The 25,725-nt window shown below is 38.7% G+C and overlaps 2 protein-coding genes across 6 annotated transcripts in view; one reads left to right on the top strand and one right to left on the bottom strand.

The window, feature by feature from the left end:
• Positions 1-19,286, top strand: part of b3gnt5a (UDP-GlcNAc:betaGal beta-1,3-N-acetylglucosaminyltransferase 5a) — a 48,716-nt gene extending 29,430 nt beyond the window's left edge. Inside the window, exon 2 of the transcript XR_012098380.1 lies at positions 16,480-19,286. The gene's annotated coding sequence lies outside the window, so the exon portion shown is untranslated. The remainder of the gene's footprint in view (positions 1-16,479) is intronic.
• mcf2l2 (MCF.2 cell line derived transforming sequence-like 2) overlaps positions 1-25,725 on the bottom strand; it is a 331,126-nt gene that overhangs the window by 149,226 nt on the left and 156,175 nt on the right. For all 5 annotated transcript variants that reach the window (XM_073041227.1, XM_073041231.1, XM_073041230.1 and 2 more), the window contains 7 exons: positions 17,604-17,718; positions 13,267-13,386; positions 12,164-12,355; positions 11,881-12,072; positions 7,667-7,844; positions 5,678-5,781; positions 3,638-3,726 (listed from right to left, as the gene is read on the bottom strand). In XM_073041227.1, coding sequence (XP_072897328.1) covers positions 3,638-3,726; positions 5,678-5,781; positions 7,667-7,844; positions 11,881-12,072; positions 12,164-12,355; positions 13,267-13,386; positions 17,604-17,718 — 990 coding nt within the window. The remainder of the gene's footprint in view (positions 1-3,637; positions 3,727-5,677; positions 5,782-7,666; positions 7,845-11,880; positions 12,073-12,163; positions 12,356-13,266; positions 13,387-17,603; positions 17,719-25,725) is intronic.

Raw genomic sequence — 25,725 nt, 5'->3', positions numbered from 1 at the left:
TTTGAGGATGTTACTAAACACATTGAAGGTAAAGCAGTAGGTGTATATGGATTTCAGCAAGGTATTGGATAAGGTACCCATGTAAGGCTTATTGAGAAAGTAAGGGGGCATGGGATCCAAGGGGACATTGCTTTGTGGATCCAGAACTGGCTTGCCCACAGAAGGCAAAAAGTGGTTGTAGACGGGTCATATTTTGCATGGAAGTCGGTGACCAGTGATGTGCCTCAGGGATCTATTCTGGGGCCCTTACTCTGTGATTTTTATAAATGACCTGGATGAGGAAGTGGAGGGATGAGTTAGTAAATCTGATGACACAAAAGTTGGGGGTATTGTGGATAGTGTGGAGGGCTGTCAGAGATTACAGTGGAACATTGATAGGATGCAAAACTGGGCTGAGAAGTGGCAAATAGAGTTCAACCCAGATAAGTGTGAGGTGGATAATTTTGGTAGGTCAAATATGATGGCAGAATATCGTATTAATGGTAAAACTCTTGGTAGTGTGGAGGATCAGAGGGATCTTGGGGTCCGAGTCCATAGGACACTCAAAGCTGCTGTGCAGGTTGACTCTGTGGTTAAGAAGGCATATGGATTCAGAAGGATTGAGTTTAGGAGCCAAGAGGTAATGTTGCAGCTATAAAGGACCCTGGTCAGACCCCACTTGGAGTACCGTGCTCAGTTCTGGTCACATCACTGCAGGAAGGATGTGGAAACTAGAAAGGGTGCAGAGGAGATTTACAAGGATGTTGCATCCCTTATGAGAATAGGTTAAGTGAACTCGGCCCTTTCTCCTTTGAGCAACAGAGGATGAGAGGTGACCTGATAGAGGTGTGTAAGATAATGAGAGGAATTGACCGTGTGGATAGCCAGAGGCTTTCCCCCAGGGCTGAAATGGCTAGCATGAGGGGGCACAGTTTTAAGGTGCTTGGAAGTAGATACAGAGGAGATGTTGAGTTAAGTGTTTTTTTTATGCATAGAGTGGTGAGTGCGTGGAACGGGCTGACAGCGGTGGAGGTGGATACGATAAGGTCTTTTAAGAGACTCCTGGATAGGTACACGGAGCTTAGAAAAATAGAGGGCTATGTGTAACCCTAGATAATTTCTGAAGTAAGGATATGTTCGGCACAGGTTTGTGGGCCGAAGGGCCTGTATTGTGCTGTAGGCTTTCTATGTTCTAATGCTCCAAATTTGACCTCACCAACATCTTACATAATTTGAACATAATGTCCTAACTCCTGTACTCAGTGTCCTGATTTATGAATGTGCCAAAAGCTCTCTTTACAAACCTAGCTGCCAGTGATGCCACTTTGAAGGAATTATGGAACTATATTTCCAGACCCCTGCCACACACCTCTTTGCCCTACCATTCACTAGGTATTAGTGGTTGTCCTCCCAAAATGCAACACCTCACACGTCTGATTTAAATCTATCCACCATTTTTCAGCCCATTTTCCCATGATAGCCTTCCTCGCGGTCCACCATGTCCCCAATCCTGACATCCGTAAATTTGCTGATTCAGTTTACCACATTATCATCTAAATCATTAATATACAGTAGCTGATACACAGCAATGGACCCAGCACTGACCCTTGCGCTATACCATAAACCATAGACTTTGTCAGACGGACAACCATTATACACTATTTTGTGTTCATCTAAGCCAGGAGTTCCCAACCTGGGGTCCATAGACCCCTCTGGTAATGGTAGGGGTCCATGGCACTAAAAAAAAAGGTAGGGAACCCCTTCTCTAAGCCAATGTTGAATCCAATTGACTACTCCACTCTGAATTACAAGCAACTTAACCTTATGAACTACCCTCTCATGCGGGATTTTGACAAAGGCCTTGCTAAAATCCATATAACAACCTCCGCTGCCTTTCTTTCATCAACATTCTTGGTAACCTTGCAAAACTTTGAGATTGGTTAGACGTGACCTGCCATGCACAAAGCCATGTTGACTGTCTCTAATCTGGACCTGTCTATACAAATACGTGTATATTCTGTCCTTTGGAATGGCATTGAATAATTGACCCATGATTGACATCAGGCTCACAAGCCTATAATTTCCTGGCTTATTCTTACAGACTTTCTTGAATAGCAGAACAACATGAATTACCATCCAGTCCTCCGGTACCTCACCTGTGACTATGGACATTTTAAATATCTTTGCCATGGCCCCTTGCTTTCTCTGCACTAGCCTCACATAAGGTCTGAGGTAACATCTCGTCAGAGCTTGGGATTTATTCCACCCTAATTCACCTCATGACAACATGCACCTCCTCTTCTGTAATCCAGACACAATCCATGACTACTTCAGTCTTTTGCATCAGTTTCATAGTCCCTGTGTCTGTCTCCCAACTAAATACAGAAGCAAAAAATTCACTTAAGATCTTCTGCATTGCTTCTGGCTCCATGCATAGATGATCACACTGATTTTCAAGTAGACCAATGTTGTCCTTTACTATCCTTTTGCTCTTAATATATCTATAAGAAGTCCTTGGGATTCTTCTGCAGCATATCTGTCAGAGCAACTTCACACTTTCTTTTCGCCCTCCTGATTTCCCTCTTAGGTGTTCTCTTGCATTTTTAAAATACTCTACAAGTACCACATTTGTTCGTTGCTGCCTGTACCTGTTATGTACCTCATTCTTAATCAGGGTCTCAGTATCCCTCAAAAACCAAGGTCCCTAAACCCATGAGGTTTGCCTTTTATTTTAACAAACTCTGTGCTTTCAATATTCCACTTTTGAAGGCCTGGCTCTTACCAAGCATTCCTTTGCTGGAAAACAACCTATCCCAATCCACACCCTCCAGATCCTTTCTGGTGCCATCAGAATGGGCCTTTCTCCAAATATAATCTTAATCCTAGGACCTAGTCTATCTTTCTTATCCTATTCTTCCCCATAATTACCATTAAATTAATGGAATTACAATCACTAGATCCTAAATGCTCCCCTACACTTGTTACCTGCCCTGTCTCATCCCCTAAGAGGAGGTCTAGTATTATTCTCCCTCTAGTTGGGACCTCTAGATGTTGATTATACTGAACACATTTTACAAACCCTACCCCATCAAGTCCTCTTCCAGTATGGTAAGTCCCAGTCAATATGTGGAAAGTTATAATCACCAAATATTGCAACATTATACATATTTCCTGCAATTGTCTGCAATCTCCCTACAAACCCACTGTCTCTTGTCCCATTAGTCCCATCAATATGGTCATCCTTTTATTATTCCTGTGTTCCACCCAAATTGCCTCAGTAGATAAGCCCTCAAGTATGTCCACTCTGACATTTTCCCTGCCTAGTAATGCCACCCCACTCTCTTTAATCCCTCCTGCTCTATCCTGTCTAAAACAATGTAACCCAGAACATTGAGCTGACCCTCCTGCAACCAAGTCTCAGTAATGGCTACAATAACGTATAGCATGGATCGCCAGCACATTGAATCAAGTTTGCTTGCCTTACCTACAGTACTTCTTGCCCTGAAATACACAGTTCAGAACATTACTCCATCATGCTCAACTTTCCATTTTCCATCTTTATTTGTAGGACATGATTCTAGGGCAAGTATGTACATTGTTAGGCAAGGGTGTTGGTAATTCGTCTGCAGACATAAAGAACTGTGAGCAGGCATCTTACCTCCTCCTTGTAGACAGGTTCTCTTCACTTTCAGTTGTCACTTGGATGGGACTGGATCCCCCCTGACTGGCTTCAAGCATCACCTCAATCTAAAATGAAAGGAGTGGGAAAAGCAAAATATGTGACTGCACAAAAATGCAGTGAAATCTTTGCAAGCCATTCATCTAATATCACTGCATTCAATGAGCAGTGAACTTCAATTAATGCCTTATGCTGTTGAAATTAATTTAGAAAATTTCTAAATTATTTTCAACAACATAAGGCATGAGTGTATGAAATAATTTAGAAAATAAATGAGTATTTGGATAGACATGGACTGATTAAGTACAGTCAGCATAGCTTGTGTGTGGTAGGTCATGTCTAATCAATCTTAAAGTTTTTCAAGTAAGATACCAGGAAAGTGGATGTAGGCAAGGCAGTAGATGTCGTCCAGGTCCCACATAGGAAATTGGTCAAGAAGGCTCAGTTGCTTGGCATTCAGGATGAGGTAGTAAATTAGGTTAGACATTTGCTTTGTGGGAAAAGCCAGAGAGTGTGAGTAGAGGGTTACCTCTCTGAATGGAGGTCTGTCTGTGACTAGAGGAGTGCTGCAGGAATCTATGCTGGGTCCAATGTTGTTTGTCATCCATGTCTACGATCTGGATAATAACATGTTAATTGGATCAGCAGATGACACCAAGATTGGGGGTGTAGTGGACAGCAAGGAAGGTTATCGAAGCTTGCAAAGGGATCTGGACCAGCTGGAAAAATATAGACTGAAAAACTCGCAGATGGAATTTAATGTAGACAAATGCAAGGTGTTGCACTTTGGTAGGACCAACCTCAGTAGGTCTTAAACTGTGAACAATAGGGCATTGAGGAGTGCAGTGGAATATGGGAATACAGATCTGCCATTCATTGAAAATGGTGTCACAGGTGGAGAAGGTTGTAAAGAAAGCTTTAAGCACATTGGCCTTCAAAAATCAAAGTGTTTGAGTACAGAAGTTGAGATGTTATGTTGAAGTTATATAAGACATTGGTGAAGCCATATTTTGAGTAGTGTGCAGTTTTGTTCACACTCTACAGGAAAGGCTGAAAGAGTACACAGAAAACTTACAAGGATTTTGCTGGGTCTGGAGGGCCTGAGTTATAAGGAAAGATTGTATAGTTTGGGACATAGAAGCTTGAGAGGAGATTTGATAGAGATATACAAAATTACGAAGGGTATAGATAGGGTAAATGCAAGCAGGCTTTTTTCTACTGAGGTTGGGTGGGACTGTAACTAGAGGTCATGGGTTAAGGGTGAAAGGTGAAAAGTTTAAGGGGAACATGAGGGGAAAACTATTTCACTCAAGAGGGCTGTGAGTGTGGAATGAGCCACTCAGGGACTTGTGCTAATATTATTTTGTGACTAGATGTGCTATTGTAACTATATTTGCTGGGTGTAACCGCATGCACTATGTTTTGCACTTTTGGCTGCAGGGGAATGACATTTCATTTAGCTATATATGTGTTTGGTTGAATGACAATTGAACAATTGACTTGAAATGAAATGCTGAAGGTTACTGTTATTATCTAACCTTCCCCATCCCTCCCCCTAAATCCTAGAATGACCTTACCACCAAGGCAAATGAAAATTCTCTTTTAAAAAAAGATTTAGCTACAGTCTGCATTGAAATAGTCAGTCTCTAGATAATATATTTGCCTATCTGATACAGGCTTGTCGAGAAGTATGTTTATATTTTTCTGCAACTGGAAACTAAATGCCCAGCTAAAGGAACCAAATCAACAACCGGGAGTTTGATAAATCAAAGGGAGTTGTGAATAATAAGAGCTATTGCTCTGATCTACTTAGCCTATAGTAGCAATAATTAGTACTGCATCAAAAATTCCTCTTCACAGCACCTTGCTCAAAATAAAATTCAAAATATTTTGAGTTTAAGCAGAAGATAACATTTAAACAACTTTATCACATTCTTTCATGCATGTTTAAATATACGTCCGTTAGGTGCATGTGATTATGACTATAACTCATGTAAAGGCAAACTTGTATTTGCTTACCTTTAAGTTTCCTTTTGGTTTCTTTATGTTTCGTTTCTTCGCTAATTCTGTGTCAATTGGCAGCTTTGTGTTGCTAATGTTATCTAAACTCCTTCTACTGGGAGCTGTGGAAAAATTGAGTGGCAGTGAGAATGGTGTTCCTGTCATATTGGCAAATGCAAGATGGAGATAATTTGTTCTTTACATAGATATAACAGTGCCCTTGTCTTTAAAAAAAAAATAGCATGCAAAGTGGCCTTCATCTGATATATAGTTATATGACAGGTGTAAATAAAGGACTTTATGTGGACAGCTCTTGTCAGCTGTGTTTGGCAGCTCATCGAGAAGAAGGAAAACTTGGATCTCAAATTCCACCGCCTTACAGTGATACCCACTGATAGGGAAGGTTTTGAGAGTAAACACTGAGCAAAACATCTGGAGCCAGAGTCGCTAACGCAGTTATATGTTGAGTTCAACACCGACTGGTGGCTACTGTGATGCCTCTGGTGCCAAACTGTATCGGTCTCTGCTGTTTCTTTGGATTCATCATCAATCAATACTGTGATGATCAGAAACATCACAAAGTGATCATTCAATATGCATTTGATTACAGTATTGTTAGAAGTGTTACACTATATTGGAAGAAATGCAAGTCAATTGCTGTTGAATTGTCCAACTTGAGGTAACTCTTCCCTGTGTGTATCAGAGCATCCAAGACAATCCATTTGTGATGTAGGCCTGGAATTTTTTTTCTCCCTATTAGTACTAACTGACATGCTGAATATGTCTGTAGTTTGCAACTCTGCTATTCCTTTGTTCATATTTTCACTTTCTAATTGTCCTCATTTCATCACTTTTATGAACACATGACCACATTCCCTCTTTACTCCCTGTTTAATTACTAAAGAGAACACCCTGCTGACAGCGTTTGCCCAGGGTAGCACTAATCTTGCAACATGGAAGAAATCTTTGTCCTATGCATCCCTCCCTCCCTTGACATGAACTTGCTCCTCCCTCCTTCCCAGTCCTGAAGGGTTTTTAATCTGAAATGTTAATTAACCCTATTCCATTAGCACAGATGCTGTCTGATCTGCCGAGAGTGTACAGTGTTTTGTGTTTTATGTTTTCTAAATTCTAGTACCTGCAGATTCACTTTGATTTTAATTTTAATCAAAGATGTTTCAGGCTTTTTAAAAAAGAAAGATGGGAAGAAACAAGAAGAACAAAGGGAGTGTCTGTGATTGGATACAGACATGAGGTCACATCCAAATGGGTATTCCCTTCAGTCACTCTAGTGCAACTTGAAGATCATCAATCTGACGCAATAACTCTCCACAGATGCTGCTGAACATGCTGAGCATTTTCAGGGTTTTCTTTTCTTATCTGATTTTCAGCATCTGAACTCATCTGGTTTTTTTGCGTGTAACAGAGATAACATTGTCACAGCACAACGTTGCAAAGCTAAAGTTGAAGACTGTATTCCAGATAAAGTTAAATAATTCTTGTATGTTGCAGGTAATCTAAAATATTCTTTAAATAAGTTCACTGAGTAAAATAACTAGCTATTCATTAACATTCATTTTCTGCTCATTAGAGGGGTAAAAGACCATGTGCAAGTGGGTATGCAGGAATTTAAATTAACCACTGTTTTTGGAGGGGCACTTAGAGGGCATTACACACAAATGCACTCACCCTTCAGTGATTTTGCACTCAGAGAGGTTGTAGCCTGTACCTACCACCCTTGTGCGTGTCCTGACCCTGTAGCTTTAAATAAAATCATACTGCTAACTTGCTGGAAAGTGTCCTTGTACTGAATACAGACATTATGCTTATAGGATATGAAAGCAATCAGCTAATTCACTTAATTTCATTTGTTAATCAGATAGTGGAATTGAATGTCAAAATTCATGCTGTTTATAAGCCTTTAGTTCATTGTTTTTGAACTCTACACAATTACTGTACATTAGTCAATTGGCAAAATTTGACACATAGGACTTGTTTCTCACTTACTGAGTACAGGTGCCTTAACTGGTTTTGGTGAGGATCGTTTTGGAGATGATTCAGGTCGTGGGGCAACAGGTTGAACTGGACGAGTCTGTTTCGCTGCTAGTTTCTTTAAACTAGCTTGACGTTTTTCAAACATTTCATAAACATTTTCTAGCTTTTTGAGATGTGCCTGTATTTTAGCCTGGAACAGAAATACAATATTAAAGTTGTGATTATTGCTTTCTATCAGGAACTTTGTGCCTGTTTCACATTTGGCTCCTTTTCTTCCCATACTCTATTTTCATCCTCAAACCACTCCAATAAGCTGAATTCTAATTTCCATAATGTTTTCCACAGTTTATCAATCAGGCATTTTTCCTTCGAGCTTTGAAATCTTAATCCCTTAATTAACAAAGGCATCTCTTCCTACTTCTTTGTTCTCGTCACCATCCTGTCAACACATCATGCATTTAATTGCTGTTTTCCTTTTCCATTTCCTCATTACCTAAAATTATATCTGACTTTTATTCCTCTACTTTGGCACAGCTCCATAGGGTTGGCCGTCACTTTCACATCTTCATCACCACTACCTATTTTGTTAGGTTTTTTTTGGGCAAACCTTCATAGTTGCTTCAAACCCACAGTTCAATATAATGCACTAGACTGGTAATAGCAGGCCAATTCCAGTGTGGCACACGGCACTGCAGTTAGTGCTGCTGCCTCTTAACACTAGGGACAGGATGGTAATCCTGACCTCATCCACGTGGAGACTGCACATTCTGATGATACTTTGTGAGATTCCTCCACATCCCAAAGATAAATAGGATAATGCAAGTGGTTTCTAGGTCCATGTGCATAGCAATTAGAATCAATGGGTATACGTGAAGAAAAAATAAAATGCAGAGATACAGAGAAATGAGAAGAGTTGAACTAATATCAAACAGTAGTAAATCAAGGCAACTGGACTTGCTCTGTTGTCTAGAAGACATTTCGCCACTCATCCAAGAGGCTTTTTCAGTTCTAATCCATGGTGAGTAATTTTCCCGTTTATAAACCAGGTGAGTTGTTTAAAGGGACGGCAATCACATTCAGAGTCGTAGAAGTAATGATATCATTCTTACTCAGCACACGATCCACTCGAAGTAACACTGGCTTATCTTTTTTCTGCCTCCTCATCATGGACTTGCACGGTAAATTAGTTCATTGGGTGTAACTTTATCTGAAGTGCCTTCAGTTAGGATCACACTCTCACCACTAGGTTCACTAATTTCTCTGACGTTAAATTGAAGAACAGTTACTACCCCGCAACCGTTATTAGATATTTGAATAAAAGAGGACAACTGCACTCAATTATCCCATCATTCAAATGTTACCACGACCAATGCTCTCACTTTAAGGACTCTATCTCATTATCTCACTTTATCGTTATTTATTGCAATTTATTTGTATTTGCATTTGTACAGTTTGTTGTATTCTGTACTCTGGTTGATCTTTCATTGATCCTGTTATAGTTACTATTCTATAAATTTGTTGAGTATGCCAGCAGGAAAATAAACCTCAGGGTTGTATATGGTGATATATATGTACTTTGATATTAAAATTTACAAACCCCATTTCCAGAAAAGTTGGGATATTTTCCAAAATGCAATAAAACAAAAATCTGTGATATGTTAATTCACGTGAACCTTTATTTAACTGACAAAAGTACAAAGAAAAGATTTTCAATAGTTTTACTGACCAACTTAATTGTATTTTGTAAATATACACAAATTTAGAATTTGATGGCTGCAACACACTCAACAAAAGTTGGGACAGAGTTAAAATAAGATTGAAAAGTGCACAGAATGTTCAAGTGACACCGGTTTGGAAGACTCCACATTAAGCAGGCTAATTGGTAGCAGGTGCGGTATCATGACTGGGTATAAAAGTAGCGTCCATCAAAGGCTCAGCCTTTGCAAGCAAGGATGGGTCGTGGCTCACCCCTTTGTGCCAAAATTCGTGAGAGAATTGTTAGTCAGTTCAAAAGGAACATTTCCCAACGCAACATGGCAGAGAATTTAGGTCTTTCAACATCTACAGTACATAATATTGTGAAAAGATTCAGAGAATTCAGAGACATCTCAGTGCGTAAAGGGCAAGGTCGGAAACCACTGTTGAATGCGCGTGATCTTCGAGCCCTCAGGTGGCACTGCCTAAGAAACCGTCATGCTACTGTGACAATTATAGCCACCTGGGCTCGGGAGTACTTCGGAAAACCATTGTCACTTAACACAGTCCGTCACTGCATCCAGAAGTGCAACTTGAAACTGTATTACGCAAGGAGGAAGCCATACATCAACTCTATGCAGAAACGCCAGCGAGTTCTCTGGGCCCGAGCTCATCTCAGATGGACCGAAAGACTGTGGAACCATGTGCTGTGGTCAGATGAGTCCACATTTCAGCTAGTTTTTGGAAAAAACGGGCAATGAGTTCATCGTGCCAAAGATGAAAACAACCATCCTGATTGTTATCAGCGAAAGGTGCAAAAGCCAGCATCTGTGATGACATGGGGGTGCTTCAGTGCCCACGGCATGGGTGAGTTGCATGTATGTGAAGGTACCATTGACTCTGAGGCGTATATTAGGATTTTAGAGAGACATATGTTGCCATCAAGGCGACGTCTCTTCCCGGGACGTCCATGCTTATTTCAGCAGGACAATGCCAGACCACATTCTGCACGGGCTACAACAGCGTGGCTTTGTAGACACAGAGTGCGTGTACTGGACTGGCCTGCTGCCAGTCCAGATCTATCTCCTATTGAAAATGTATGGCGCATCATGAAAAGGAGAATCAGACAACGGAGACCACGGACTGTTGAGCAGCTGAAGTCTTATATCAAGCAAGAATGGACAAAATTTCCAATTGCAAATCTACTACAATTAGTATCCTCAGTTCCAAAACGATTAAAAAGTGTTATTAAAAGGAAAGGTGATGTAACAGAATGGTAAACAAGCCTCTGTCCCAACTTTTGTTGAGTGTGTTGCAGCCATCAAATTCTAAATTTGTGTATATTTACAAAATACAATTAAGTTGGTCAGTAAAACTATTGAAAATCTTTTCTTTGTACTTTTGTCAGTTAAATAAAGGTTCACGTGAATTAACATATCACAGATTTTTGTTTTATTGCATTTTGGAAAATATCCCAACTTTTCTGGAAATGGGGTTTGTACTTTGAACTGCTGTAAGAAAGCAAACTAAAATGTGCAAAGACTCAGACAGACAAAATGGACTTCACTGTGTAGAAAGGTGACTTGTAGCTGAGAAATACATTGGAATAATTTCCTAATGAGAGTTTAAGAGTAGTTGGAGAAAAGGCATGACGTTTATCCACGTGCCCACACTATAGAAACATATAGCTTATACTCATGTACAAAAAAAAGCCAGTAGAATGTTGGCCTCTAGTTAAAGGAGACTGGATTACAAATGTGAGGAATTATAGGAATCAAATTTTAAATAAAGTTTCATTGGAACCAGGTATTGAAGCATAATAATCACTTATAATGACTTGATCTGTATAGATGGTATACGAGTTTTCATTGTACTTTGGTACATGTGACAATAATGAACCAATTTACCATTAATCCTTGGGTATATTTGTCAGAGTTTTAATTACTTAGCAATTTAAGAACTAATGGCTTAATGTCTGTAATAACCTATGAAATGCACAGAAATCGCTCCTGTTCTTTTTGGTCTTGAAGTTACTGATTTTCATATTTTCTGCTATACTGGTGTGTCATTATTTTTTCTGCTGTTCTCTCCCAAAGCAAGAACAGTAACATCACTTATTTTTGTAGAAACTTGCAATATCTATTGTCGCTATTTTCCCTTTCAATAATCCAGGCTAATACGAAGAAAATTCCTCAACTGTCAAACTCCCTTCTCTCAGACACTGTTTATAGATGCAATTATTCAAAACAAATGTTTGAGCCTTTGTGCTCATTCTTTTCAAGCATTCAATTTCCTGTGAACACTAATGACGATGGCCACTGATCAAACACAAAAATCCTACAGATTTGTATTGTATTGGACATTTTATATTCAGAACTAAAATGTGTTGTCTAAGATTGATTTATGGTAATGTTCAGAAGAAAAAAAAACCCTCTTTGGACAAAATAGGTCTTTATCTTTTAATTTTCCCCAGAATCTTCTATTTAATGCCCCGTTTTGTATTATTCAAATCAATGGCATTTCACGTTTACCTTAATTTCTGAGGTAAGAAAGAGTTCAAGTTGTTTATGCAACTCCTTGGGGTTAGTTAGTTTGTGGTGTGCAGCAGTTTCCAGAAAACCCTCGATGTCCTGGAGTGCTGCCTCTGCTCCTTCTTGTGACTGGCATTTATCCACTGCTTGAGATGCTAGGAGATAGATCCCTGTTTCGCACCACTCCTTTGCCTTTAAAAAGAAAATGTATACATAACTGAGGAAGGAATATCAATAAACAATGAAGTGCTTAATTATTGAACATTGGAACAAACAAAATTACACTATCCAGTTGCCTATGGACTTCAAGTGATTTTCCAAGAACATCATGTTTTTTCTTCATTTCATTGGTAAAATCATCACATATACGTCTAAGTTCATTGCACTTTGGTCGGATGGAATCGATGGCATAGTGGTTGCTTTGGATAAGCTGGTCTCCGTGCTGAGCTAAAGATTGTGCCTTTCTTAAGGATTCCTGTAAAGGTAAGCAACAAATAAAATAACAAGTCACAGCATATGAGATTTTAAAAGCAGATTTATTAAAACAATTTAATTTCATGTGATAGGAATAAAAAAATGATTCATATGTTTGTATAATGCTCTAACTTTATCATAGAAATGAAAGAAGTTCACTTTAAAGTTTTTATTTTGTCATTGATGGGGCATTTATTTCTAACATGCTTATGATAGAAATTTCTTCCTGGAGTATTGCAAAGGATTGCACTGAATACTTGATTTGATAAGTCATTCAATATGTTTTGCAAATGACTAGTACCGACTGATTAAAAGGAATTATCTGCAACCTGAAACTGGGGATCTATTTTTGTTATGTTGAAAAGAAGAAAGTTTGTAAAGGGTTTCCAAAGAACTATGGTTATTGTTCAATAGGATTTCTCCATTGAACACATATAATTGGGGAAAACTAACTACCTCAACTTCAATTCTTAAAAGGAGACAAATTACCTTTGAAAGGAATGGCAACGGATAGATTCGTGCCTTGAGAGTTTACTCTTATTATAACGCAATATTTGCAAAGAGTCTAAAAGCATTATATAAAAAGAAATGTGAAAAGTAGGAGACGTTTATGATAGTATTAGTGGGATTTAATGTAGCATTTCTACGTATCATTATAATAATGACAACATTTAACAAGCTTGAAACAAATGTGGGATTCTAAACTGCTGCCAGAGAAAATTATTGGAACGTTAAGTATTTTTCCAGCCTGCGAATACATGAATGCTGCAAAATTAGTGGATCAATGGCTACTAGACTGATCTTTATTTTCAAAAAAATGTATGTGATTTGTGTATGAATTATAGATTTCATAAGAGTAATTATCGGAGAGAAAGTTCACTTGATTCTGAAGGGTGTTTTAGTATCATTTACCTGTGCGTTCTCCTCCTGAAGTTGCAGTTCCTTTAGGAGGTGTTCCACACACGCTACACTGTCGCCAATATCAGTGAATGTTGCCTGTGTTTCCATCAGACAATCCAGAATGGTCTTCACCTGCGAGAAGATGACAATTTTATCTAAATTCCTGCTCTTCATTGCAATTTTGTAAGAATAATTAGAAAACATATTAAATGCTTGTCTGATTCACAGTGGCCCACGGGATGAGTTGGGATCTCCAAGTTGATATCTCATTGAATCTCTGTATTCACAGAAAATGTTTAGTATTTAAATAATACTACATGGTTAGCTAGGTTAATAATCTCATATTTTAATATCTGTAACTTCAAGGTAAAAACCCAGGTTGCAGTTATAGTAATAGGGAGGAGAGACAACTGGTGTTCAATACATTATAAAAGTGTAAAATTTTAACAAGTCTGTGTTGTAATAAAATACAATGCTACTTAATTAAACATAGGTTTCTGGTACTCTACTTGTATTCCCTACTTTTGGAATCCCCTTGCAAAAAACAGGGAACATAGAACAGTTAAGCTCAGAAACGGGTCCGTTAGCCTACAATATCTGAGCAGAATATTATGTTGATATAAATGAATTAACCAGATCACCTGTATGTGATCCATGTCCTTCGTCCCTCTGTGTATTCATGTATCTAACAACTCTTTAAAAACCACTATCATATCAATTTCCACTTCTACTCCTGGCAGTGCTCTCCAAGTCACGTACCTGCATGCATGTGTTCATATTAAAAAAAACAGTGATGTGGACAAAACTTGCCTTGCCTTCGTGCTCTTAAGTGCATGTCTCCTGGTAATTCGAATGTTTACCCCGAGATTAAATTTTCTGACTCTCTACCCTATCTATGCTCTCAATTTTATAAACTTCTCTTGTGTCTCCCCTCAGCCTCCAATACTTCGCAGAAAACAGCCTCTCCCTATAGCTCATACCATCCAACCCAGTCAGTATCCTGATAAATCTTCTCTCCAACCTTTCCAACAAACTTGTCACATCTTTTTGTAATGGGGTAAACACAAATGTAAAATACCCCGAGAGCAAAACTGACCAAAGTTTTAGAGTTCCAACATAACTTCCTTACTCTTACACTCAGTCCTGTCAAATGAAGGCAGGCGTGCCATGTGCCACTTTTACAACCCTCTCTACATGCATAGGCACTCTGTACATAATGCTCCTTAGTGTCCTGCTATCAACAATACACATTCCCCTTACACTTACCCTCCCAAGTGCAACATCGCACACTTGCTCAGATTAAACTCTATCTGCCGTTTCACCATCCATATCTGAAAAATGATCAATTTGCTGCATCTTTTGATAGCCCTGCACACTGTCCCCCGACTCTACTGATCTTTGAGTTGCCTGAAAATGTACTTCCCCATCCATCTGCATTTCCATCCAATTTATTTATATCCTTGCCTTTGTTGCACTAATGGATTATGTTAGAATTAGTTGGAAAGCCTAACAGATGTTAACAAAATCATCACCTGGAACTTTAAATTTTCATGTATAGTGTTCACTTGAAAGCAAACTTATTTTCATCAATTGCAGTAATGCTTTGACTGTCATTCAAAATAAAGGAAAAAAAGCAAAGTTCCATTTGTATTAAAAATGTCTGAGGTAAGCAAAGGAACTGAGTAGATGGATGTGCATTTTGTTTCTTTTTCTATTGTTAAAATTTCCTCTTGTATCTTTGCCTTCTGAAACTGTATGTACTTTATTGCATTTAAGAGACCTAGCCACATGGATGATAGAAAAATGGAGCACTGTAGGAGGGAAAGATTAGATTGATCTTAGTAGGTTAAAAGGTCAGCACAGCATCATGGGCCAAAGGGCCTGGACTGTGCTGTAGTGTTTTATGTAATCTTGCATTTTGTGCAAAACTTTGTGTAATTAAAAGTATAAAGACAAAATAAATTTATAAAAAGCATAACAATGCATTTTGCAGTCATGCAAGCTTCCCAATATGCATTTTTGCTTCACAGCAGGAATCAAGAGGTTAAAGAGTTTGTATTAACAGACTGAAGTATAAGAATGTAAGAAATAAGAGCAGGAGTCGGCCATCTGGCCCGTTGAGCCTGATCCGCCATTCAATAAGATCATGGCTGACCTGGCCATAGGCTTACCTTCACCTACCTGCCTTTTCCTCATAACCTTTAATTCCCCTACTATGCAAAAATCTATCCAACCTTGTCCTAAATATATTTAGGACCCTACTGGCTGTAGCTCCACTGAAGACTCCACTGCTTCATTGGGCAGAGAATTCCACAGATTCACCAGTCTCTGGGAAAAACAGCTCCTCCTCATCTCTGTCCTAAATCTACTCCTCCTAATGTTCAGGCCATGTCCCCTAGTTCTAGTCTCACCTACCAGTAGAAACAACTTTCCTGTCTCTCTTATCTATCCCTTTTCATAAATTTCATAATCACATAAAACTCCTTTTATTAAACTATTAAACATAGATTGAGTGATACTGGACGGTGTGGAGGAAGAGTTGCAAGTTCTTTGCTGGGGTAAAGACTTAAATAGTAATAAAAACAATAAATATAAATTACTAGAGTTTATTTGATTCATAAAACTTTTTGATATATTTTTAGGAAAGGTGGGGAAAATTTAGACATGTTAGAAATGCAGAATGTTCTTGGTAGTATATTAAAACTGAATCTTTGTGAATGTATTAAGCACATGGACACAAAAGCCCTATTTATTGAATGTAAAATTGGTCAGAACTCTTCAGGTTCATGTGGAGAATGAGGATGATGCTCCCTTTAGAGATTTGCATGTATTAGCTTATTATATTTTGCACAGTGTCTAAAGACTTCAAGCAGGTGCCGGCTTGTAATTGCTGACTCAATCATGCAGATAATTAGTTCTAATCCAGCCAATTTATTAAATGTCCTTTGATAAAGACCTAGGCATATTTATTCTCTTTGGTGTGTGAAGTTCTAGTTACTGCCTCTGAATCCTTTGAAATCAGGTATTTGTTGGTTCCTGTTTTATTTGCACTATTTAACTGCCTAAGCAACATTGCCTACTTGTGTTATCCAACAACTTAAAGAGCACTTGTTATATTTATCCTGAAAGTGATAGCTTGCTATGAAATGTGATAGCTTAATAATTAAATGTTCTAAAGGTTTAACAATTGGATGACATTTTTTTAATTGACATCTAATTTTCCAGGGAATGTGAAAAAGAATCATGAAACTGGAACATAGAATGCTACAACGCAGTACAGGCTCACTATGCTCTGCTGACCTCTTAACCTGCTCTAAAATAAATCCAACATAGATGGGCAACCACTACCAATATGTGGGATAACAGGTTTGTGAGTCCAACAATGACCACTCTGGCTGAAGACTTTCAACATACTGAAAAATGATAGTCTGCAAAGAAAGATCTGGATAAGCATTTGACACTGATACAATTTTCAAGCAGAGGTCTAGATGGAAATCCAACACTTCCCAAAATGACCTTGTGTGAAGAGCTTCTGGAATCAGAAAACAAGAAACTCGCCACTGGTTACCTAGCTTCCAACTACCTTTGAAGCCCGATATTGATTTGTGACTGATCAATTCAAGTTTCTGATTTATGGTGACCCTAGGAGGATGGCAATGGGGCACGTGGTGATGTCACTGTACATTGAGATGGTTAGGTACGCTTTGAAGATTGTCGTTGCTTGGTATTTCTGCATCAAGTTTTTGTTGCATGTTGGTATATACTACTTACTGAATGAGTTGAAAATGGAATTGAACACTGAAAACTATCAAACATTCCCTTTGATTTTCCCACTGATACATCAGCAGTGGGGCTGAGGATCTTCTCTAGCAAGATCCTGAAATTGAGATGGTTGGTCTTCAACAACTTCAACCATCTTCTTTTGAGTCACACACAGCTGCAGCCAGTAGAGACACCTTCCCTTGATTTAACATTAACTTTGACCAGGATTCTATGATGCCATGGGAAGTCACTTTCATCTCTCATCCTGAATTCTGGTTTTTGGTTAATGTTTGAATGTTAATTGAGAGATGACACTCCTGTTTCAAATAAAGCTAAGGAATCTTTTGTGTCTAGCTGAGATAGCAGAAATAATTTTCTTATGGGCTCTCATGTGTTCCAGCACCCTCCTCAGTGGTTGACTGGAGTGCCAATCTAGACCAATGAGCTCATGTCACTGGAACTGAAAGTGTCGACCTTCTGAGATGTAAGCTTCTGGTCCTTTCCTGATACTTCATTTGAAATTAAATAAATTGATGTTTGAACTCTGCATAAATCACCATACAATAAATGCACATGCTGAAAAGTACCTCTCGAAAGTCTTGTTCAAAATGTCGTAACTGTAGGCATTGTTCAAGCTTGAGATGGTGTTTGGACCAAAACTGGTCAAAGGCATTTTCAGTTTCTTCCAGTTGTATCAGTAACCTATTGTGCAGAGTTTAACAATTCAAAATAAAATTACAACTTAGGCATCAATAAACTTTGAATATATCACAAATTACTGAATACACCCTAGCTCTCTTCTTATTACTACCATCAGGCAAAAGGTACAGGAGCCTTTGGTCCCAAACCACCAGATTCAGGAGCAGATGTTACCCTACAACAATTGGGCTCCTGAACTGATGTAGATAACTTCACACACCACAACTCTGAAGTGGTCCCACAACCTAGACTTGCTTTCAATGACTGCACAACACGAGTCTACAACTCAACTTTCAGTATTATTTATTCTTCTTATTTGCATAACCTATCTCCCTTTGCACGCTGTTTGCCAGGTTTTGTTTATGTATTTCATAAATCTCTATTGTATTTCTTATTTTGCATGTAAATGCCTGCAAGAAAATGAATCAAAATGCAGTCCCATATGGTAAATATACATACTTTGAACTCTAGTGTAAAATTAGGAATAACATTTAAAAGCTGCTTTAAAAAAATGCAAGCAAATTAAAGTAAGATCAGAATACAGGCATCCCCTGCTTTACGAATGTTCGCTTTATGCCATTCTTTTACAAAAGACCTACATTAGTAACCTGCTTTTGCATTACAAAGAGGATTTTTGCTTTTATGAAAATTTTTCCCATATAAATTAATGGTTCTTCGCTTTATGCCATTTCAGCTTAAGAAAGGTTTCATGGGAATGCTCTACCTTCGTAAGGGGGGGGGGGGGGCATTTCTGTCAATTGGCAAGACTTTTATCCACGATCCCAGTGTGCAGAGTAAAGAGCACTATTTAAATAGTTTTCATGCATGATTGTTAAGTTGTGGATTGTGGTGGGCTGAAAATTGGACAATCATTTTGCAAGTCCATGATATGCTGAAAAGGACATGAGGATGTGTTTAATGACTAACAGGATTAGTTCTGGCTTTGATGCTTGTATTGGTTGAGATGCTTATTAACACACCATCTGGCATCACATACTGAGAACGTTCTATCATGTGATACTGCCAGGCATCATTGACCCATTTGAATTGGTTTTTTAAGCAAAATAGCGCCTACTGCATCAAATCTTACTAATGTAAGGCTCTCGGTACCAGTAACTGTGGTGTTAACTGTTCAGGCTAGCAAAACGGCTTCTCTGTATTGTTATAATGAAATGGCTTCTCTGTGATGTTACTTAATGCTGTAATGGGTTTCTGTGTCTGGAATGTTTGGGTTATGACTGCAGATAAGGGGGGAACTAACCACTGGAGAATTGTTATGCTAACTTGTATGTGTGAGCTGAGTTCATGGTCTTTTTCGGGAGGCGAGCGAGGAGGACGGATGTGTGAGGAGTGGACAGCGATTCCAGGGCGGCTGATACTGGACGTTGGTGGTTCAGACAGTGGCCAAAGGCATGGAAGGTCATTGTGAATGGAACCGGAGGCATGACCTCCAACGTATTAAAATATTATGTGCACAGACTGATAAACTTACTGATTTGGTGCCTTTAGGCTATCTGTTTCTACTAACCCATCACTAAGAAATAACTATAAAGTTGCAATTATTTACTCACCTTTGGTGTATTGTCTGGTATTTCTGTTGCAAGCGTGTACTGGGGGGGCACTACACCATATTTACACCGAAGTATTGCACTATTGGCGGGGCGACAGCAGTTCACCTTAGGCGAACGAGGGTAAATTGGGGGCACAGATGCTACACTAATGTTAATATTTTCAGCTGAAGAGAGGCAGGATATCTTCATTAAAGAGAACAAAATATACCACTGAACCAGTGTAGGGTCAAGAAAAATTGATCTACTTAATATTATCATGAAATGACGGAGCTGGTGCCTCACAGAGACAGTGTATAGGTCAATCCTTAGACCTGCTGCTGCCGCCTGTGTAAAGTTGGCATGTTTTCTGTTAACTGGCCATTATAAATTGCCCCCAGTGTGTAGATAGGTGGTTGTATCTGTAAAGAGTCAATGGGAATGTGGTTAGTGTCATTGGTGCTTGATGGTTGTTATAAACTCAGTGGGTGGATGGACCTGCTTCCATGCTCTGTATCCATTAAGTTTGAAATCTATATATGCTTTACATATATAGATTACAGTGTGTATATATATAGTCAGTGTGTGTATATATATAGTCAGTGTATATATATGTTTCATATATAGATTACAGTGTGTGTATATATATATAGTCAGTGTATATATATGTTTCATATATAGATTACAGTGTGTAGAAGAGTGGTTGTAATGTACATTTCAAAAACATATAATGAGGTACTACATCAACAGAACAGCCACAATAAATATTAAAGAAAATAAACTGAAAAATAATGTGATTGACGTTTGGAGTTTTTCCATAAATTCCTTTGCAAAAAGAAAATGATTTTGCTTGTAAAGTTCAAACTCTTCAGTGCGCAGAATACTTGCCAAAGTTGTTAGATTCTTGATTAGTAGGGGTATCAAAGGTTTGGGGAGAAGGCAGGAGAATGGGGTGGAGAGGGAATAAGTCAGCCCTGATCGAAAGGTGGAGCAAACTCAATGGGCCAAATGGCATAATTCTGCTCCTATGTCTTTGTGGTCTTGCAATTCTTGTTCTGAGCTGCCACTTAAACAAAATCCTCCAGGGAAAACTATGTTGATGAAAAGAAGTTTTATGCTATGATTAATGTAATTTCATACAATACTATTGGGCTTCAGTAGTCTAAAAACCTTCACTATTAACAACTGAGACAGCATTGGGGAAAAAACCAGGAAAATGATAACTACAAGAATGTCCAACACTTGCTTTTCCCATTTAAGCAGCATTATACCATTTTCACCCTGTCCTGCCTCCCTGAATGGAATCTCTCTGTTGTCAAAATTCTATTATGTTGTAGGTCTTGTGTAAATTCTCCATTCCTGGGCCTGAGATTTTCCCACGTCTCCACTTGACGTCTTTACCATAATTAACTAATGGAAGGAGTCTAATATAACTTTCAATTTCTCATCTTGGAATCAGTATGAAATTTCTAAATTTCTCAGCATGAAATTACAGAAAGATAGGACTAATCCATAAATTTAATTCCTAAAGTGGGACAAGGCAAATTTTGAAGACAAGAAGTTGCAAATGTTGAGTCAGTGAAGCTGTTTGCAGCTAAAGGGACATTTGGCAAGTGGGAGGCTTTTAAAAATGAGATGGGGAGTGTTGTGTTTGTTATTGAGGGAGGGTGCAGAGCACACCAGGACAACAGCATGCAGGATACTCAACTGAACTTTACTGACAACCCTGTTTGTACAGTATGTGAACTCCTCCCACGGGAGAGTGGCTAAGAGAGTGACATAGGAATAACACTATCAACTCCCTCTACATCTTCCCTTTTTGGAAAACTAGATATGTACCTCTTGTCTATAGAACAGCATTGAAATTATAATCGCTGAAATAGGATCAGAAGGATCTTGGGGTCCAAGTCCATAGGACGCTCAAAGCAGCTGTGCAGGTTGACTCTGTGGTTAACAAGGCATACAGTGTATTGGCCTTCATCAATCGTGGAATTGAATTTAGGAGCTGAGAGGTAATGTTGCAGCTATATAGGACCCTGGTCAGACCCCACTTGGAGTACTGTGCTCACTTCTGGTCGCCTCACTACAGGAAGGATGTGGAAGCCATAGAAAGGGTGCAGAGGAGATTTACAAGGATGTTGCCTGGATTGGGGAGCATGCCTTATGAAAACAGGTTGAGTGAACTCGGCCTTTTCTCCTTGGAGCGACAAAGGGTGAGAGGTGACCCGATAGAGGTATATAAGATGATGAGTGGCATTTATTGTGTGGATAGTCAGAGGCTTTTTCCCAGGGCTGAAACAGTTGCCACAATAGGACACAGGTTTAAGGTGCTGGACAGTAGGTACAGAGGAGATGTCAGGGGTAAGTATTTTTTAAAAAAGTAGTTAAAAAAAGGAAGACGATTTTTAATAAAACCAGTTTGATCATCAGAAATAATAGAGGGGATAACAGTTTCTAATCTATAATCCAAAACTTTGGCCAAGATTTTAACATCAACATTGAGCAAAGAAATCGGCCTATACGAGGAACACTCTGTTGGGTCTTTACCCTTTTTTAATAAAAGAATAATAGATGCCTCATTAAAAGAGGTTGGCAATTTACCGTAATTAAACAAGTCAGATAATACTGAGAATAACTGAGGGGAAAGAAGTGAAGAGAATGATTTATAAAATTCTACGGGGAATCCATCAGGTCCAGGAGATTTCCCTGAAGACAATGCAGAAATTGCAAAAGATATTTCTTCTGATGAAATAGGCGCATTAAGTTTGGCTTTAAAATCAGACAAAAGCGAAGGAATATTCAGATTATTTAAAAAGTGATCAACAGAGATATTGTCATTCAAAGATTCAGAGGAATAAAGTCGAGAATAGAAATTTTTTAATGCGTCATTGATTTCTAAGTGATCCGATGTAAAGTCTCCATTCTCCTTCCGGATCTTTGTAATATGTTGTTTGGCTTTGGAACGTCTCAGCTGATCGGCTAGAAATTTACCAGATTTGTCACCATGAATATAGAAGCGACTCTTACTTTCAAGAAGTTGGCGTTCGACAGGTTGAGTAGACAGAAGATTAAATTTAGTTTGAAGTTCTACACGCTTCTTGTATAATTCAGGATTCTTAGTTTGAGCATACAGTTGATCCAATTCTTTAATCTGATTAATGAGGTCTAATCGATCTGCACAGGACCTTCTATTAAGATTTGCTGTATAGGAGATTATTTGACCCCTCAAATATGCTTTCATGGCATCCCAGACAATCTGGGATGACATTTCAGATTGGTGTTAAAATAAAAGGTTATCTGATCCTTAATAAATTTTAGAAAATCATCATCCGATAATAAAGTCGAGTCAAAACGCCAGTGTTTATTCCTCTGAGGGAGACCAAGAAAATTTAAAGACAAAGTAATTGGGGCACGGTCAGAAATCAGTATACTCTGATAGTCACAAGAATAGACAGATGGAATAAGTTGATTATCGAGTAAAAAGTAGTCAATTCTAGTAAAGGTATGGTGAACATGTGAAAAAAAAGAGTAGTCTCTCTCAGTGGGATGAAGGAAACGCCATATATCAGAGATACCATAATTAGAGAGAAAAGAGTCAGATTTAGTAAGTAGTCTAGTAACAGAGGACGATCGATCCAAATTAGGATCTAACCAACAATTGAAATCGCCACCCAGTATAAGAGAGTATGAGTTTAAGTCTGGTAGCGAGGAGAAAAAATGTTCAAAAAAATTAACATAATCAAAATTGGGAGCATACAGGTTTGCTAGTACAACTTTAGTATTGTATAATTTACCAGAAACAATAATAAAATGGCCATTTGTATCAGATATCTTATTATGGAGTTCAAAAGGAATATTTGAATTAATAAGGATGGAGACCCCCCTAGCTTTGGCAGCAAAGGATGAATGAAAATGCTGACCCGCCCACTTTGACAGAAGCCGAGAATTATCAAAACTACGAATATGAGTTTCTTGAAGGAAAGCAATGTCAGCTTTGAGTTGTTTAATATGGGAGAAGACCTTCCTTCTTTTAACAGGGTGATTCAGTCCCTTTACATTCCAGCTCACAAATTTAAGTGAATTAACCATTATCAATTGTTAGTGCATAGAAGGTAGCAGGCATATAAAAAATCAAGCCGTACAGTAACAGTCTGGGAGCAAAAATGTAAACATAGATCCATAGAATCAAAACAGAGACATGTCCTGAATAACAAAAGAAAACAAAAGAAACAGTGAGTAGTGTTGGAACTGGAGAATCCACCCCCCCCCCCCCTCGCAACCCAAAATTAGACGGCTACCTAATTTTTTTAGCTCTACCAAAAAAATTAACCCAAGTATGACTTCCAGTTCTGTGTCGTTAACAAAAGTTCCGTATAAATAATATGGCAAATAATAACTAATTTATGCACTAGAAAACAGAATTATAAATAGGAACAACTTCAACAGAAGTATAAAACTTAATACAAAGAAAATCAGAAGAAAACTAAAACTAACCTACCCACGAAAAATTATAAAAGATTAAAAGAAAAAAAGGGAAGGAGAAAAGGGGGAAATTATAAAATTCAAAGAGAGTCCTTATCAACCATTTACAGAAAAAAAAAGCAAACCTTAAACTATGAATCAACCAACAGGGAGGCCTTCAATAAAAACTCCAAACCTCCAAAACAAGTTAAAGACAATTGTAGTTCTCTATAGATAAGGTTATACAAAAATAAAATAGATTACACAGGTAAAATCTAAAAGTTCGCAGGGAAACATTAAACTTAAATTATCTATTTAGAAAAAATGCACCAAGTCCAGGGAGAGATTGACTACAGCCCTTAGAGTTTCAATAGATAATGACTGAATTATTCAAGTAAAGTCTGAGTTCGGAAAAAATAGTTTTACTTCGAGAAGTACTTATCAACCATTTTAGAAGGTCAGGCCAGGCTGGGAGACTTCCAACAAACGCCTCAGCCTCCTTCACTGATTTAAACCACTTATAATCCCCAGTAGTAAGCGTAATTCGGAGATCGGCTGGATTTTGAAGAAAGGGTCTAAATCCGTGATCAAAACGCACTTTCATTACACCTTTAAACTCAGCACGCATCTTCAGAACCTTGGGGGCAAAATCCTCCACAAAATGAATGACCGTATTTTGAAAGGCGAAAGTACCTCTGCGGCGTGCCTCCATCATCAAACGGTTTTTCACCTGGTATTGATGAAAGCATAAAATAATCGTCCGTGGGCGGGAACCCAGAGTTGCTCGAGGAACATAGATCCTGTGTGCCCTTTCAAGCTCAGGTGGAGTCGGAAAAAATTCTTCCCTGAAAATCTCACAGAGAAACTTGGAAAAAAATTCAACAGGAGAGCCCTTTTCGGTGGCCTCTGGCAAACCAAGAATTCATAGATTGCAACGTCTGCTCCGATTTTCAAGATCCACCATTTTGGAAAAAAGTTTACTATTCTTCTCCTCTAGGTTGGAGCAGAGAGCTTCAAGATATTGAACACGGCATTTTAAATCTTCAGGAGTTACGTCAATGCGAGATAAATGTTCATCATGATCATCCACTCTAGCATTAATCTGATCCAGTTTGACATTCAGCTGGTTGAAAGAAGTTCTAAATTCAGTTCTAAAATCCATTAAAGTATCTTGTCCATGTTGTTCCAGAACAGCGAGAATGTCAGCCAGCAAAGCCGTAGAAGTTTCCTTTTTCCCGGTTTTAGTACTTTTGGTAGCCATTATAAGATAGATGTGTTCGCAGGCAGGTAGAAGAGAACTAATAAAGTACCTAACTAAGGTTTAAGAAGGGAGACACATAGTGCAAAGGTAAGGAGAATGACGGAGCAAAAGTTCGGAGCGACTAAGCAATCGCCATCTTACCGGAAGTTGCTCTCCATGTTTTAAAATTGCTGCTAATAAAATTGATGCACCATCAATAACTCTCGGAGATGAGAGGCGAACGATAGGCTTTTATTAGCAGCAAAAGGGAGCACGGCATCTCGGAGACTGAGGGGGGAGCAGTGCCTCCAATTGCCTTTATACAGGGGTCTGTGGGAGGAGCCACAGGAGCAGTCAGCAGAGGGGCGTGTCCAGACAGGTATACATAGTTTACCACAGTATCATCTGGCTTGGGAACAAGAACCACGGCTACCCACCAGCCAGAAGGTCCATTCATTCTAGTTATGATATCAAGCGCCTCCATTCTCTCAAGTTCAGCTTTGATTTTGTTCATCAATGGGATGGTGGTATATGCTTCATTGTGGTCAAACAGTAGAGCATTATTCCTAGCCTCAGCTGGATAAGGTACAGTTCTTTCAGTATCCCCAGGTCTGTGAACAATTTCGGGTGCTTCTCCAGTGACTGAACATTGTTTAGTGAATCCACCCTTACAGTGAGGTTCAGATTCTCAATGGCACGTCATCCCAGCAGTGGTGAGAAGTGATTCTGTACAGGACACTCAACTTTGTTGCTAACCCAACT

Source organism: Hemitrygon akajei, chromosome 3 (genome assembly GCF_048418815.1).
Source record: "Hemitrygon akajei chromosome 3, sHemAka1.3, whole genome shotgun sequence".
Lineage (NCBI taxonomy): Eukaryota > Metazoa > Chordata > Chondrichthyes > Myliobatiformes > Dasyatidae > Hemitrygon > Hemitrygon akajei.
The sequence above is the reverse complement of the archived record's forward strand: the minus strand, read 5'-3'. Positions and strand labels throughout refer to the sequence as shown.